Genomic DNA, 16,833 nt, shown 5'->3' on the forward strand with positions numbered 1-16,833 from the left:
ACGTAATTAATCTATAATATACAGTGTTCTCCTTAAATAGATATTAGTTCGTTAGAAATATATTGTTGCTATTGTTTCAGTGAATACGTTCATGCAAGCGATATATTAGATCGTATAATGCTTGTAATTATTAATAGAACGACTGCATAACGGAATGACATATTATCTACGAGATTAATCGAAGCAGTCAGGTACATTTTTTTGTTTTAATTCATTTCTCATCTAAAATTAACTGAAAATAATACCCATTAATACGCTTAATTGCAGCACCATGTGAAAGAAGAATCAACACGACCGTATAACAAGTGGCGTTAAATTAAATACTTTTTTTCGATACTTAATACGAGGATTCTGTAAACTTTAACGTTGTTACAGGTTCCATATCTCTTGCAATCTACAAAATTTATATCAACTATCGATTAGAGGCAATCTTGTATTATTAAACAAGCCTTATTTAGCTTAATTTAATGGAAGGCAAAACATTTGCTTTAAGAGTCCTTTCTTTGGACTTTCATCTTCCTCGTCGTCATAATTCTGTTCATCGTAGTTACTAATGATCTCATTGTTATTGCTAGAGCCGTAAGTAACCTCTGTGATACTTAGAGAACTTGAGTATAACGGACTTTCGTATCGGAATGGAAAAGGTGGCGATAACCGATATTCGTTATAATTATTGTCGTTCTCGTTTTCTTCGGAGTACGTCATTAAAAAAACGTTATTATGGTAACCTCGGCTCCTCGAGCCGATGTTAAATAGAGGATCGATTCGAAGCTTCGCAAGTTTGTCTTGTAACTCATACATGTAACACTGCTGTAATTGTTGCTGATTTTGATTGTGATGTTGCACAATAACAAGCGGTTCTTGTCACACGCAGTCTTCCAGAGACATAAGTAACGGGTTCACGTATTCGAAGCCCTCAAATTCACTTTGATCAATTTTATCGATCACTCTCCTGTAAAACATTCATTATTTACTTCGTTAAATTTACTTATTCCTTTAATTTAATATAGCGTCGTACTTATGAAACTTACGGATCGTCCGGCGTTAAATGTACCGGTTCGTCTGTAAACTCTGGCGGGAAATTAGCTAGGTCACGATCAGAATTTAAACGCGGTTTATAAGGTGGCGTAACTTGTTTCTGCTCCAACTGCAATATTCAACGTATAAATAATTATTATTCCAAACACTTTGCGGATAATGATTAATTACCATTTCCCAGTCGATCGCTTTGAAGAAGGGATGAGCAACGATATCTAGAAAAGCAGTTGGCCTTTTGCCGCAGCCTAATCTTTCGTTAGGATTTTTGCAAAGGAAACCTTTAAGAACAGAAGCTGCTTTAACCGATAACGATCTTGGTATCCGAATCGTCTTCTGCAAAATAACTTGGAACAGATAGTCTTCGGTATTCTGATCTGGATTTTCGGACGCGCCCGCAATGTCGAACGGGCTGCGACCTGCAAGCATTTCGTACAGCAGTACTCCAAGCGCCCACCAATCTACAGAGAAACTATAATCTTCACCCCGCAATATTTCAGGCGCAATATAATTTGGAGTGCCGCAAAACGTGGCGGTCGTATCGCCTTCTCGAACGCCTTCTTTGCACATTCCGTAATCAGTCAATTTAACGTGTCCTTCATGATCGAGTAGTACATTATCCAACTTCAAGTCTCTGTATATAATACCTGCACAGAAAAATGACGAATTAATTTATATACTTACATCGATTATTTAAATGTTATTAGATACGTGGAAAACTTCCGTAACTTTAAGAATACAATGTTTAATTTGCTCTAACGAGGTTCTTCTCCATGAGGGAGTTTCTCTTTTACCTTTCTCGTGTAAAAAGTTCAACGCCAGGCTAATTTCAGCTGCATAAAATCGAGCATGCTCCTCCGGAAGTCGGCGTTGTCTCTGCATATGAAACATAAGATCGCCGCCGCGTACAAACTCGATCACGAAGAACAGACGGGAAGGCGTTTGAAAACACGAGTGCAGCCCCACGAGGAAAGGATGATTCGAAGCAGTTTCGAACACGTGCTTTTCCGTCTGAACCCAATCGATGTCCTCGTCGTCCGTTACCAAAGCTTTCTTTATTACTTTCATAGCGTAAATCCTTTTTGTACGCTTCAGTTCTACCATCAAAACCTTCGCGTAGGAACCACGACCAATTACCCTAATCAATTCAAAATCGTTTAACGAATACTGCCTCTGCATATCATTCGAATTATCCGCATCGTTTAGCGTGTCCAAGGGCAGTTCCTCCCTTTCTTCGCTACCGGTTCCTACAAGCAAACATCCCATAAGCATTCGTTTAATTCTACAATAGCCTTGTAACAATTTAGTTTTATGAAAAAGGATTATTTAATTTCACTTAAAATCTGCGAACAAGAGATTGTATTCTTACGATTGCGCGAATGCTCCTCTATAATTGGCGACTCTGAGATTTCATCTTCGGGGTGAGTTAACAGGCTACATTGTACGGAATCAAGCTGCAGTTGATCACCATTTCTGTCGATTGTCTGCGATTCCGTACTCGGGGTCTGTTGCTGCTGCTGTTGCTGTATATTCAAGCATGGCATACGTACCACCTTGTGACATTTCTTGTGAACGAGTAACTTGCACTGAATGCACTTGAACCCCTGCCTTCCTAATCCCCAAATCCGATCCTGACAGAAGGCGCAAAACGCTCGCTGTGAAAGTTAAGAAAACATTAATAAACAAAACAAGTAGTTCGTTTCGAAAAAGAGGTTCTTTGAACGAGAATGGTGTAAGTCAAAATAATATTGGGAAATACAGTCATTTTGCTACCGATAACCATACCACTGTACGCTATTATGTATCATGTAATTGTCTCTCCACGGATTCTCGATAATTTATTTTATAATTGTAACTACTAACTTATTCCTACCGTCTCTTCTATTCCTGCGTCACCATCTATTTTTCCTCCTAAACATTTGTACTTTACATTCTCTCACAAATTTTCATCCTTCCCCTTCAATTTTATACACTTTTTTCTCTTTCTTCTTCCAATATCTTTCTCTTCTTCATCTCGATCCAAATATAGCAATCCTTTTCGTTGTTCTTCCTTCTATTTTTCCCTTCTTCAAATATTTTGACGATTCTTTGCGATACTATCTATTGTACTGTTCGTGTACCTATCTTTTAAATTTTTACCGGTAATATTGACTGACACCACTCTCATTTTACCGCGAAGAAAGATTAGTATTAAAACTGGATACACCGGACAAACACAGAATGATTCCTGGAGACTACTAGCCAGCAAGTTCTCTTTTATCAGGAATTAATCTATCTAACAGAAAACATTGTTTTGAGAATGTAATGTGTAGCGGATGAAGTTTGGGCACAACGAGAAGGGACAGAATGTGTGAAAGTATATTAAGAACAGCGAAACGAGGAAAAAGAAAGCAAGTCGAGCAAATAATTGAATGAAATATGATGCTTACCCGATTGAAACGTTTTGCTTGAAATATATGACCATTCACCCGGTACAGCTTCCTCCATCTACGTGCGCCGCGTCTGTAGATGCTTCCTTTGGAAAATGAAAAAACATAAATATCACAAAAGAAGAGATAGAGTATGTCTTGAATGTCTGCTTCGATGTCTTCGCTCTTTCCGGAATATAACTCTAAAATAATCAAGCGCGAAACCGTCGCAATTGCAGATTTATTTATACGGTGTTTTTGTTAGAAATTACGAGAATATTCTTTTATAACGTATTTTTGTAGATATAAGGTAAAACATGAATTGATTTACGTTGGAATACCGCACTGAAAAGCCTGCAGTAAAAGTACTGCAATTGGCTTGAGTCCTTCCATACTTTCGCTCGTCGAAACTAACGAATAATCTTTAGAAGGACGAGACAAGTAACTTGGATCGTTTGTAAACACGATAAGATCATCTCGATCGCGAAACCCGCGATGTTTAAACTGGAAATCGAGTATGGTATACTGGTGGACAGAACAATGAGGCACCTCAAGATTTTTGGAAATTAACATCTCTTATGTTAATGTACATTTGTACATTTGTTATGGTTTGGATAAGACTACTATTAACACGAATGTATTCATAGACTTATTATTACTTTAATAATACTTTAAAACTACATAGTGTAACTTTTAGAAAATGAAAAAGGCATGTAACATCATCGAGTGCAGCGAACGTATTAATCGTCGCGCGGGGAAGTCCCATTCGGATCGGTCTCATAGGTGGCGACACTGCATTCCTCAAGACATTTTCGTTTAAAACGAATATATAACGAAATAAAATACTAACTTTGACATAATTTACTAAAATATAAAATAAATTGTCCATTTGTTATTTATGGAAAAAAATGAAATTTACGACAAAATGTTATTTTGAATATAACTAACAAAAGTATTGGAATTAAATAAAATTACATAGTTTCTTAAAATTCTAGTAATTTGTGGACTGTCTTTTATATTTTACCACTTGGATCATTCTTTCTGGTAAACTTCTATGTAATTTTCTTATATAATTTTGATCCAAGCTTTTCCAAGATTCTAAGATTGAAAATTTTAATTCAGACACTGGGTTATACTGCTTTCAACCTCCATACAATCTCCTGCTTAGTTTACCCCAAACGTTCAGTATTTAGGTCAGATCTTGCAAGCCAATTTAAAATCCTTATATTTTCCACTTCAAAATAATTTTTTACTATGCAAACTTGCATTATCCTCCTGAAATATATGTATGTTTTTTAAAAATTTTGCAAGCATAGGTCTCTGTTTGTTTCTTAATTAAATTTAAGTAGCTAACACTATTCTTTAGTCTTTTCTTTATAGCCAATACTTGCCCACATGGTAACAGTGATTTAAAACCCTTTATTTCTTCCTAAAATCGTGAACATACTATTTGTATCCATCTGGACCATCCAAGTTCAGTTTTTTCCATCAAATATGCTCCGTAGCCGAATTTAAAACAGTTTTATAAAAGACTTTATCCGTTTTAAGTGAGTTGCTTTGTTCATTATTTTTACTGCTTTAATAGATACGTTAACACTAAAATTTTTAGTAATTTGTTAAGGTACAAGTCTGAAGTTCAATGCTGATCTTAAAGTTAATATTTCCCCCTTTGAAGAAACGCTGCAGACCTTCTCTTTGACTTCTTTTCCCCATATTTCTGGGGATTTTTAAACAAATTTTGTATAACAAATCGATTTCTTTTTAATTCTTTTGCAATTTGTATTTGACTTTTTCCATTGAACTTTAACTGGAGTATTTTAATCTTAACACTTTTCCAATTTTAAGATCTAGAAAGTAATTCAATATTTAAAAACTATCTATTAACAAGTAATTTCTACCGAATAGACTTGCACAGATCTATACACTTGAAATGTTTTTAACAGACTAATTCGAGCAGACTAAGCCTCTTGGCTTTGTTTGTTCACATTAATGCATAGCCTTAAACAAAAGTCTCTCACTTATTATGTAGTTTATTCATAATAACTTTAAGATTTTACCAAATATACAGTGACTGTCATTTTACACCTAGTAGTTCCGCTGATATTTTTTCAATAAAACATGAAAATTGTACTACATTGAAACTCGTATAGAGGCATATAGCGTAATGCTTCTTTATTTGATACATAACAACAATATAAAAAAACCTTTAGTGATACTCAGTAAATTAAATAAAATCTGAGGTTGCGTATGAAACTTAGCTGTCAGTAAAAATCGTACAGAGGAAATAAAATACAGTTTTAGAATAATATATAATAAAAATTGTTTATATTAATATTTAGTTGGGTAACTAAATGCATTTTGAATACTTTACAGTTGTTGAGGAATTGATTTTACTAAATTCTCACAAAATTCAGGTGTTACTTTCGACCATTCTTCTTGAAAAGCTTTTCTAAGGCTTTCCTTGTTTGTAATATTGTGTAATCTTATTTTTTTGTCCAATTCGGTCAAAATATGTTCTATAACATTGATATCAGGAGATTGTGGGGGCGTTTGAAGAACTTTGGGGCAGTTATACAATAGCCAACTTTTTGCTACATAAGAATTGTGCTTCGGATCGTTGTCAGTGTAGAATTGAAAATCGTTTAAAATTCCCATTTTTTCGGCACTTTCTCTTAAATTATTTTTTAATATACTCAAATACGACCATTTATCCATTATATTATCAATAAATACCAAATTTCCAATGCCAGAGATCATTTGAGACTCATCGCCAAATTTAACTGTCACTCTGAGATTTTAATATCCATAGCTGTATTTGATATTCTCCATACAATTTCTCTTCCATCCAAACCAAAGATATTAAATTTCGATTCGTCAGTAAAAATTACATTTTTCCAAAAAGCAAACTGTTCCTTTATATACTTTTTAGCAAACTCGTACCTCTTCTTCCCATTTTACAAACTTATGAACAGCTTCCTTCGAGCAACTCTACCATGATACTTCTGTTTTCTTAATACTCTTCTAATGGTTGAGTCACTTACTTTCTTATTTAAATATTTTTCAACTTCTGATGCTAATTTTGAAGCACTAATCCTCAAATCATTCTTAATTTTTCTAACAATCGTTCATTCCTGATATTCAGTTTCTTATCAGACTTCTCTTTTAATTTATTCATTACAAGGTCCTCTCCTTTGTATCATTTTATTATACACTGAACTGTGCTTCTACTTCAATTAATAATTTTATTAATTTCATTATAACTTTTTTTATTTTTGTAGTAATAAATAACTAATTCTCCTCTACTGTAGTTTGTTGTATTTTAAGTCTATTTTGTTGATTTCGTGGCAGAACAACACATACAACAATCAGAATGCTGCTAAATCAACTAGATTCAATCGTTGCTAAGCATTGTTGCACAAAAAATAATTGGAGATTCACCAGATTTCCAATGTTACCAACAGTGTACGATTTTATCAGACCTCTCTTTTAATTTATTCACTACACAGTCCTCTTCTTTGTATCGTTTTATTCTACATTGAACTGTGCTTCTACTTTGATTAATAATTTTACTAATTTCATTATAACTTCTTTTGTTTTTATAGTGATAAATAACTAACTCTGCTACTGTATTTTGTCGCATTTTAAGTCTATTTTATTGATTTTGTAGCAGAACAACGCATACAACAATCAGAATGCTACTAAATCAACTAGATTCAATCGTTGTTAAGCATTGTTGCACAAAAGCAATTGGGGATTCACCGGATTTCCAATGCTACCAACAGTGTACGATTTTTATTGATAGCTAAGTTTCATACGTAACCTAAAATTTTGTTTAATTTGCTGAGTATTACTAAAAGTTTTTTGTGTTGTATGTTATACATATACCTCTATACGAGTTCCAACAATTTAATACAATTTTCATGTTTTATTAAAAAGAATATCGGCTGAACCGCTAGATGTACGATTTTAAGTGACAGTCACTGTACATGAAACTTTTAACGTGTAAAACGGTGCCGTATCATTCTGTCCAACAGTGAATACTTTTTCTAAACCGCGGCGTTAATTTATCGTTATGCATTTAGATGTAAATGATGATAATTAGCGGTAAGCTCGGCAATGTTTCATGAGAAACGAAACAAAGTAAATTCTACTCAATTTAAATGCGGCAATAACGTCAAAAGAAGAGAAAGAAGCGTCCATAAAAGAAACGATACACCAAAGATCCAATCGTAATCGTCGTTGTACGAATGTTAGCCAGACCTTGTGATAAACTTATTGTTAATCGCATAACTCGCTGGCTAGTGTGCGTGTGTGTATTACAAGTTTATATTATTACTGTCGTAGGTGAAACTCACTGTCTTCTCCCTGACATGGCATCCCTGGTGCAGGCGGCACGTTAGGAAAAACTGCAACAAAAACAAAACACTTTTTCATTTACGAATCGTGTTTTTCTCTATCGAGAATCATTCTGATTAATACTACATTTTATGCTGCTCCTCGAAAGAGTTAAAAAACAAATGTTTAAGCATACATATGCATATTACCATAGCAACCATAAGATCTCGTCTTATTTTGTTTTTTACAGAACATTATTTATCGAACAGAAGTATTTCGCTTTTTCATGTTTTCTATGTTCCAAAAATCTACGGATGATGAATTTTTTAAATATCGCCGCGTAATTTTATTACAAATCGATGAAGAGGTGAACTCAGAGGCGCGACGAATTGAGATTCAAGCGGTTGCGTCTAGGGGCAACAAATACTCGGATTGAAAGATATTAAAAGACTTTACGATCGATGAATTGATCCTGAAAAAGGTCCCACATTTTCTGGTAACGCTCGTTGACGGATTCAAATACCGTTTGCTCATACTTAGTTACGGGTACAGTGATAATCTTGGCGGGGTAAGGCGGATGATAATTCTGGTGAATCGATTATAATGTCTGATTATCGCATGTAACAATTATCTGAGTAACCTTTATCGTTACTACGGATTACAAATAACATTTTGTTGATAACTCGGTTTGCGGTACGAGTTGCGATTAGAATGCCTGATTTATACTTCTATTTACGTTTACAATGTTCAATACGCCTGTAATCGCTACGAACACATTTGTACGCTTTAAATATAACTTTTAAAGCATGGAATATTTAATACGTGATTTGTATATCGTATCCAAGTGTAAACATGATTACGAACACAAACAATGCATCGTTACAGCATACAGCGTTGGTATAAGCTTGTGACATCCACTTATGATTGACTATGGCGGCTGACTGGATGGTAAAAAAGCAGCGCCAACCGACTGTACTTACGTTTACCAATCTGTATAGATAACAATCTATTTTTGAAAGTCATTGCTTGCCGCTAGTATATCCTGTACTGTTACTTTTATTCCGTAACTTGATCATAAAACGCGGCCCGATAACGAATAACATTGAATTCAATTGATCGTGTTATCGCTTATCGGCAAAGTCTCTCGACGAATACGAGTGGATACAATGTTCTTTTCGATCTCAGCCATTACATTTCGCGTGACAACTTGAAATTACGCTTACGCCCTATCTCAATTAGCATACATTTTTAGCAATTTTTTTTAATGATGTTCGTCGAAGCTGCTCGCCTAATCGAAACGTTCGAGTACCGTTTATTTGAGCAGGATGAACTTATAAAAATAACTGGGAAGTATATCAACCCTGGGAAAAATTTTAATGGAAGATTCTAGAGGCCAAAATAAGACGAAAATCAAGAATACCAATTTGTCGATGGAGGCTTCGTTAAAAAGTTATTAACGTTTAAAGTTCCGCTCGTACTGAATTTTTTTCTCGAAAATGCGCAAGATTTCGGGGGTATGTCTATTCACCAAAAATGATTGTAATTGACCCCCGCAACCGAAAATAATTTTTCCAGAACGATTTGAAACATATGAAATTTCAGGGGAATCGTTCATTCATGATCAGACATTATATTTACGGTAAAGAAGTTTTTTCTCAAAGGTACGTAGGATTTCGGAGGTATGTGTATTCACCAAAAATGGTTCTACTTGACCCCAGGACCTAAAAATAATTTTTTCAGAAAGATATAAAATTTTTTTTTTCGCTGAAAAATTAGGCACCTTTTCGAATTTTTTTCTAGAAATTGCGTAGGATTTCGAGGGTATGTTTATTGACCAAAAATGATTGTGATCGACCCCAGCAAACGAAAATAATTTGTTTAGAACGAATTGAATGTTTTCTATTTCACCGAATTTCAGGGGAATCACTATTCTTGGTCAGACATTGTATTTTCGGTAAAGAATTTTTTCCTCATAAGTGCGAAGCTTTCAGAGATATGTGTATTCACAAAAAATGGTTCTACTTGACCCCAGGACCTAAAAATAATTTTTTCAGAACGATTTGAAATTTTTTTTATTTCGCCGACAAATTTCAGCAGCTACCCCTTATGGATTTTTCTTAAAAATTTGTTTTTCAATTTAATAAACTTGTTTGAAGATCTACAGGAAAGTTGTCTAATACTTTTTTGTAGGTACTCGTGGGCTCTGCTTCAAAAAAAAATTTCAATGAGATACTTTTACTATTGTAGGAGTTATGGCCGTTTGAAAATTGGACCAGTTTTAGGGGGTTTTCTCACTTTACTGGGTTAAGGAACAACTTTTCGGATATTTTTGAAATTTCTACATATTCTGCATCAAAATACCCGTTGTTTGCATTTTTAAACTTTAAAATCCTCCAAACCGTTCAAAAATTATGACATTTTAAAGATACGCATGAAAATTCAGGGTAGTATTTCTGACTCCACATTAGATTTTTGGTAAGGAATTTTTTTCTCGAAAGTTCGTAGGATTTCGGGGGTATGTGCAATGACCAAAAATGATTATAATCGACCCCAGCAACCGAAAATAATTTTTTCAGAACGAATTGAATGTTTTCTATTTCACCGAATTTCAGGGGAATCATCATTCATGGTCAGACATTGTATTTCCGGTAAAGAATTTTTTCCTCGTAAGTGTGCAGGATTTCGGGGGTATGTGTATTCACCAAAAATGATTGTAATTAACCCCGGCAACCGAAAATAATTTTTCCGTGAACGATTTGAAATTTTATTAATTTAATTTTTTAATAACTTTTCAACGAAACCTCAATCAACATATTGATATTCTTGATTTTCGTCTTATTTTGCCCTCTGGAATCTCCCTGTGTAATAAAGAAAAGTTAAGTATATAACAGTAGTACTATTTCGATTAAACTTTATTGGTAACAATTTCTATTACCTGTCCACTAAATTTTCCCCTATCGTTCTTTTGTGGTCAGACGACACACTGATATCGGTGTGTGCGTGTGTGTCTCGTATGGTTTGAGTTTATTTAAGATGCGTTATGGATCATTGGTCACCAATCACCGGAGCTCATGTCGTGGTTGACTGGTCACCAATCAGACCTGTTCCAGTTGTACGTCCTAATGACTACTGGTTGCATAGTTCCAAAGGTGTAACTAATCTTCGTTTCCCTTTTACTTTTTACCTCTCTTCACACCATTCTACTTGTGTTCTTATAAGTTTTAATTTTATAAGTTTAAAATAAGTTTAAACTGGTCCAATTTTCAAGCGGCCATAACTCCTACAATAGTAAAAGTATCTCATTGAAATTTTTTTTTTAAGCAGAGCCCATGAGTACCTATAAAAAAGTATTAGACAACTTTCCCGTAGATCTTCAAACAAGTTTATTAAAGATGAAAAACAAATTTTTAAGAAAAATCCACAAGGGGTGGCTGCTGAAATTTCTCGGCGAAAAAAAAAAATTTCAAATCGTTCTGAAAAAATTATTTTTAGGTCCTGGGGTCAAGTAGAACCATTTTTGGTGAATACACATATCTTTGAAACGTTCGCACTTACGAGGAAAAAATTCTTTACCGAAAATACAATGTCTGACCAAGAATAGTGATTCCCCTGAAATTCGGTGAAATAGAAAACATTCAATTCGTTCTAAAAAAATTATTTTCGTTTGCTGGGGTCGATCACAATCATTTTTTGTCACTAAACATACCCTCGAAATCGTACGCAATTTCTAGAAAAAAATTCGAAAAGGTGCCTAATTTTTCAGCGAAAAAAAAAGTTTCGTATCTTTTTGAAAAAATTATTTTTAAGTCCTGGGGTCAAGTAGAACCATTTTTAGTGAATACACATACCGCCGAAATCCTACGTACCTTTGAGAAAAAAATTCTTTACCGTAAATATAATGTCTGATCGTGAATGAACGATTCCCCTGAAATTTCACATGTTTCAAATCGTTCTGGAAAAATTATTTTCGGTTGCGGGGGTCAATTACAATCATTTTTGGTGAATAGACATACCCCCGAAATCTTGTGCATTTTCGAGAAAAAAATTCAGTACGAGCGGAACTTTAAACGTTAATAACTTTTTAACGAAGCCTCCATCGACAAATTGGTATTCTTAATTTTCGTCTTATTTTGGCCTCTAGAATTCCCCATTAAAATGTTTCCCAGGGTTTGTCGAACACCCTGTATATACAATAATAATACTGTTTCGACTAAACTTCGTTGGTATCTATTTCCATTACCTGTCCACTCAATTTGATCCTTTAACAAGGCTTATGAAATATGATTTAGGAAGAGCAAATCCACCAGAAGGAGGTAGTACGTTTAAAACTATGCAAAACTTCAAATCGACATCTTAATCTTTATTCTCGTACGATGTATACATACACTTTTAAAGACCCGAAGAAACAGTTGTTTTGTCGTTAGAGAATTCTAGAAATATAGTTCTCGTTTCGTACATTGCATAGACTTTCCATATTTGAAGATACGACTTTCTGTAAAACGAGAATAAACAATAGATGTGCCTAGTGCAACGAATAGCAACGACCGTCAATATCATCTATTTTCGAGTAAACACTGTATTGACATACAATGAAAAAGAAAACAAATACGACAATATGACAGATAAGCGGAATCATGCCACAGTAAATTTCCATAGATCAATTAGATCAATGGTAGTACTACGATTTCACGTGTGTCGCATCGTACATACGGAGGCATTGAAATTGTAACAATGCGTCTTCCGATTGGTAGAACATAGTGCTTCTAGCATAATTTTATTCTAGGCATTGATATAATTTATAAGTCTAATTCTATACTGCAGGATGCAGCAATTGATAATCTATCGTTGATTGAAAACTTCAGTTACATTTTGTTTATACAACACAGAACAAAATTTTGTATATAAAAACTGTATAGTACAAGGTGAACGTATTATGATAGCGTTAGCTACTATTTTTGAATTGATAGAAACCGGTGATCCCCGGTAGATGTACACGAGGGGGTGTTAAAAATGACTTGTTCTATCATTTGTTATAACGGTTACCTATTTTCAATACATTTTGTTATCTGAAATTGGTTATAACTTTTATTCAAGTCTATGAAGTCTACAAGCCTTGTTAAAGGATAAAATTGATTTTATAAGCCTTGTTAAAGGATACAATTGATTTTATAAGCCTTGTTAAAGGATACAATTGATTTTATAAGCCTTGTAAAGGATCAAATTGAGTGGACAGGTAATGGAAATAGATAAAGATGAATTTTAGTCGACATGGTACTATTATTGTATATACATATAAGTTTTATTTAGTAAATAATTGAAATTAATGCTTATATTTCTGAATAAATAAATTACGTTTAATGACCAAGTCTACTAATTGTGAAGAGACCAAAATAAGTGACCACATAAAAGAATACATAATAAATTTATGATCAATTATTTAGTATTGTTTCCTTTTGTTTAAACTATTGCTTCCAACTGTCATTGAATATTGTTTATTGGGGCTTCAATGTAATCTATACTAATACTTTCAAATGCTGATTGTAAACTTTTAAAATATTTGTTTTTGTTATTCCGCTTACGCAATAGTATTTAATGATTAATTTTATGAAGTGCTTTTATATTTTCCGCTGAAAGGATCGTACTTACGTAAGGCATAATATATAAAAAGAATTTAAGTATATTTGTGATTCGATTAAAATATCAGAAGCTTCGTTCAAGCGCTATTTTAAAAAAATCAAATATATTTCAGAATTCAGACGTTGTATAAAAGTAATCAAAACAAACTTGTGCATTATGTTTGCTCAGTCGTTCAATAGGTATACTTCTTTCGTGTTTTCCGTAATTCTCCACATACTAGTCTCTGTCGATATGTTTGTTTACCGTTGCATCTAAAAAGAAATATGCCTGGTATAGTATGAAGCAAATGCTTGATAAAGGATCAGAATTTTTGTGTTGCAATATTTGTTCTTCTCAGAAACAACTCAGTTTGACCTTCAAATATTAAAAGGGAAAGCTCTTCGATGGTAGATGTACGAGTGTTCACAAGGTACGTTCGATCTAGGACAAAATGCGTTATACAGGGTGTTCGGCTAACCCTGGGAAAAATTTTAATGGGAGATTTTAGACGCCAAAATAAGACGAAAATCAAGAATATCAATTTCTGGATTGAGGCTTTGGTAAAAAGTTATTAAAAAATGAAATTAAAAAATTTCAAATCATACTAAAAAAATTATATTTAGTTACAGGGGGCAATTACAAGCATTTTTGGTGAATAGATATACCCCTGAAATCCTACCCACTTTCAAGAAAAAAATTCGAGTAGGTACTGAAATTTTTAGACGAAATTAAAAAATGTCAAATCATACTAAAAAAATTATATGTAGTTACAGCGGCCAATTACAAGCATTTTTGGTGAACAAACATACCCCCGAAATCCTACCCAGTTTCGAGAAAAAAATTCCTCACCGAAAATATAATTACTGGCCAGAAATGCTACCCTGAAATTTCATGCGTATCTTTAAAATGTCATAACTTCTGAACGGATTGGACGATTTTAATGTTTCAAAATGCAAACGACGCGTATTTTAGTGAGGAATATGTAGAAATTCCAAAAATAATCGAAAAGTTGATCCTTGACCTCGCAAAATGAGGAAAACCCCATAAATATGGTCCAATTTTCAAACAGTCATAACTCCTACAATAGTGAACATATTTCAATGAAACTTTTTTCTGAAGTCAAGCTCATGGGTACCTACAAAAAAGTATTAGACAACTTTTCCATAGGGCGTCAAACAAAATTACTAAAAATCAGAAACGAATTTTTAAGAAAAATCGACAGGGTGTAGTTGCCTAAATTTTTCGACAAAAGAACAAAATTGCAAATGGTTTTAGAAAAATTATTTTCGGTTGCGGGGGTCAATTACAATCACTTTTGGTTAATACACATACCCCGAAATCCTACCCAGTTTTGAGAAAAAAATTCCTCACCAAAAATATAATTTCTGACCAGAAATGCTACCCTGAAATTTCATACGTATCTTTAAAATGTCATAACTTCTGAACGGATTGGACGATTTTAATGTTTAAAAAAGCAAACTACGCGTATTTTGATGGAGAATATGTACAAATCGCAAAAATATTCGAAAAGTTGGTCGTTGTCCCCGCAAAATGAAAAAAACCCCATAAAAATGGTTCAATTTTCAAACGGCCATAACTCCCACAATAGTTAACATATTTTAATGAAACTTTTTTCTGAAGTAGAGCTCATGGGTACCTACAAATAAGTATTAGACAACTTTTCTATAGGGCGTCAAACAAAATTACTAAATATCAGAAACGAATTTTTAAGACGAATCAACAGGGGGAGGTGCCTAAATTTTTCGGAAAAGTTTCAAATCACTCTGGAAAAATTATTTTCGATTGCAGGGGTCAATTACAATCATTTTTGGTCAATAGACATACCCCCGAAATCCTAACCATTTTCGAGGAAAAAATTTGGATAGGTGCCTAAATTTTTCGACAAAAAAAAAAAAAAAAAAAAAAAAAAAAAAAAAAAAAAAATGCAAATGATTCTGGAAAAATTATTTTCGGTTGCGTGGGTCAATTACAATCATTTTTGGTGAGTACACATACCCCCGAAATCCTCACCATTTTCGAGAAAAAAATTCCTTATCGAAAATATAATGTCTGATCATGAATGAACGATTTCCCTGAAATTTCACATGTTTCAAATCGTTCTGAAAAAATTATTTTCAGTTGCGGGGGTCAATTATCATAATTTTTGGTGAATACACACACCCCCGAAATCCTACGTACTTTCGAGAAAAAAATTCATTACTGAAAATATACCGTGTGGCCGGAAATGTTTCTATAACTTTTTAACGAAGCCTCAATCAACATATTAGTATCCTTGATTTTCGTCTTATTTTGGCCTCTAGAATCTCCCATTGAAATTTTTCCCGGGGTTGGCCGAACACACTGTATAATACATATATAATTCATACCACGTACATGAAAAAATAATTCTGAGAAATTTGGAACAACGAAATCGTTAAATATATTGTCGACGCTATTCGGGTACTAGCATACACACACATATGGACCAAGAGTCAGGCACGTTTACAAAATGCAGCAATGCAGGATACAGGGTCGAAGATTGCTGCTCGCAGAGGAAGGTTGACTACGTCAGCGTGGGTGGCAAAGAACAGCCACAACAATTTCTTCCTCGTAGTAGTATTACAAGTTAACTTTTGTAAACAATATTCCTTGTGCTCCAAATATTTTACTCATTTTCTAGAATCATCCTTGAACGTTACTCCCCCGTTATCTTGAATTATACGTTTTATTAATTTCTTGCTATTCGAAAATAAAATTTCGGAAACAGTTTTACCGTATTAAAAATAAACTTCGATACTTGGTATTCCTTCAACATCCTTCGATCACTTGCACGTACACGTAGAATATAAATTCACGTTTTTAATAATAGAAACGATCGGGTTAGAGTTCCAAGAACGCTGCAAAATTTTATTTGCAAAATCTTCGTTTTAAAAACTGGAAAAAAAAAGAAAAGGAAACGGATACTTGTGTAGGACGCAGAGATTCTTTTGAGAGTATAAAATAGGGGACACGTAAAGATGATTGGATAAGCACATACGTTAGCATACCGCCGTCTCGAAAACACAGTATTCTTCACGATCAATATTTTGCAATTCCATCCGACACACATTGCCTCGCTTAATGGAAAAAGATCCGAAAAATTCAATATTCTTTTTTACGATGTAATATTTTCTATAGAAAAAATTTAAAAGTAAATTACAAATGTCTGCAACACTCAGAAAAAAGGTTACTATAGTTTGTTTACTTATATCTATTGTGATCGTTAAAATTTTTAAGTTAGACACAAAGTAATTTTTCAATGAATCATGTAATTTGTGTTTTTTACTTAATGTAAATTTTATGTTAAGTTAAATTAAAATTGTACTTTCTTTACAACTTTAATTTTTTTTTTTTAAAATATAACATCATATCTTGAGATTTCTATGGAAAAATAATTTTT

General features: G+C 33.5%; 1 protein-coding gene across 4 annotated transcripts in view; it reads right to left on the bottom strand.

The window, feature by feature from the left end:
* Positions 1-729: 729 nt before the first annotated feature.
* Positions 730-16,833, bottom strand: part of Apkc (protein kinase C iota type) — a 33,603-nt gene continuing 17,499 nt past the window's right edge. For all 4 annotated transcript variants that reach the window (XM_076779476.1, XM_076779478.1, XM_076779477.1 and 1 more), the window contains 7 exons: positions 7,799-7,849; positions 3,465-3,550; positions 2,405-2,690; positions 1,830-2,282; positions 1,210-1,682; positions 1,032-1,147; positions 730-952 (listed from right to left, as the gene is read on the bottom strand). In XM_076779476.1, the coding sequence (XP_076635591.1) occupies positions 865-952; positions 1,032-1,147; positions 1,210-1,682; positions 1,830-2,282; positions 2,405-2,690; positions 3,465-3,550; positions 7,799-7,849 (1,553 nt within the window). In that variant the 3' untranslated portion in view covers positions 730-864. The remainder of the gene's footprint in view (positions 953-1,031; positions 1,148-1,209; positions 1,683-1,829; positions 2,283-2,404; positions 2,691-3,464; positions 3,551-7,798; positions 7,850-16,833) is intronic.

The sequence above is a fragment of the Colletes latitarsis genome, chromosome 12, assembly GCF_051014445.1.
Source record: "Colletes latitarsis isolate SP2378_abdomen chromosome 12, iyColLati1, whole genome shotgun sequence".
NCBI classification, from domain to species: domain Eukaryota; kingdom Metazoa; phylum Arthropoda; class Insecta; order Hymenoptera; family Colletidae; genus Colletes; species Colletes latitarsis.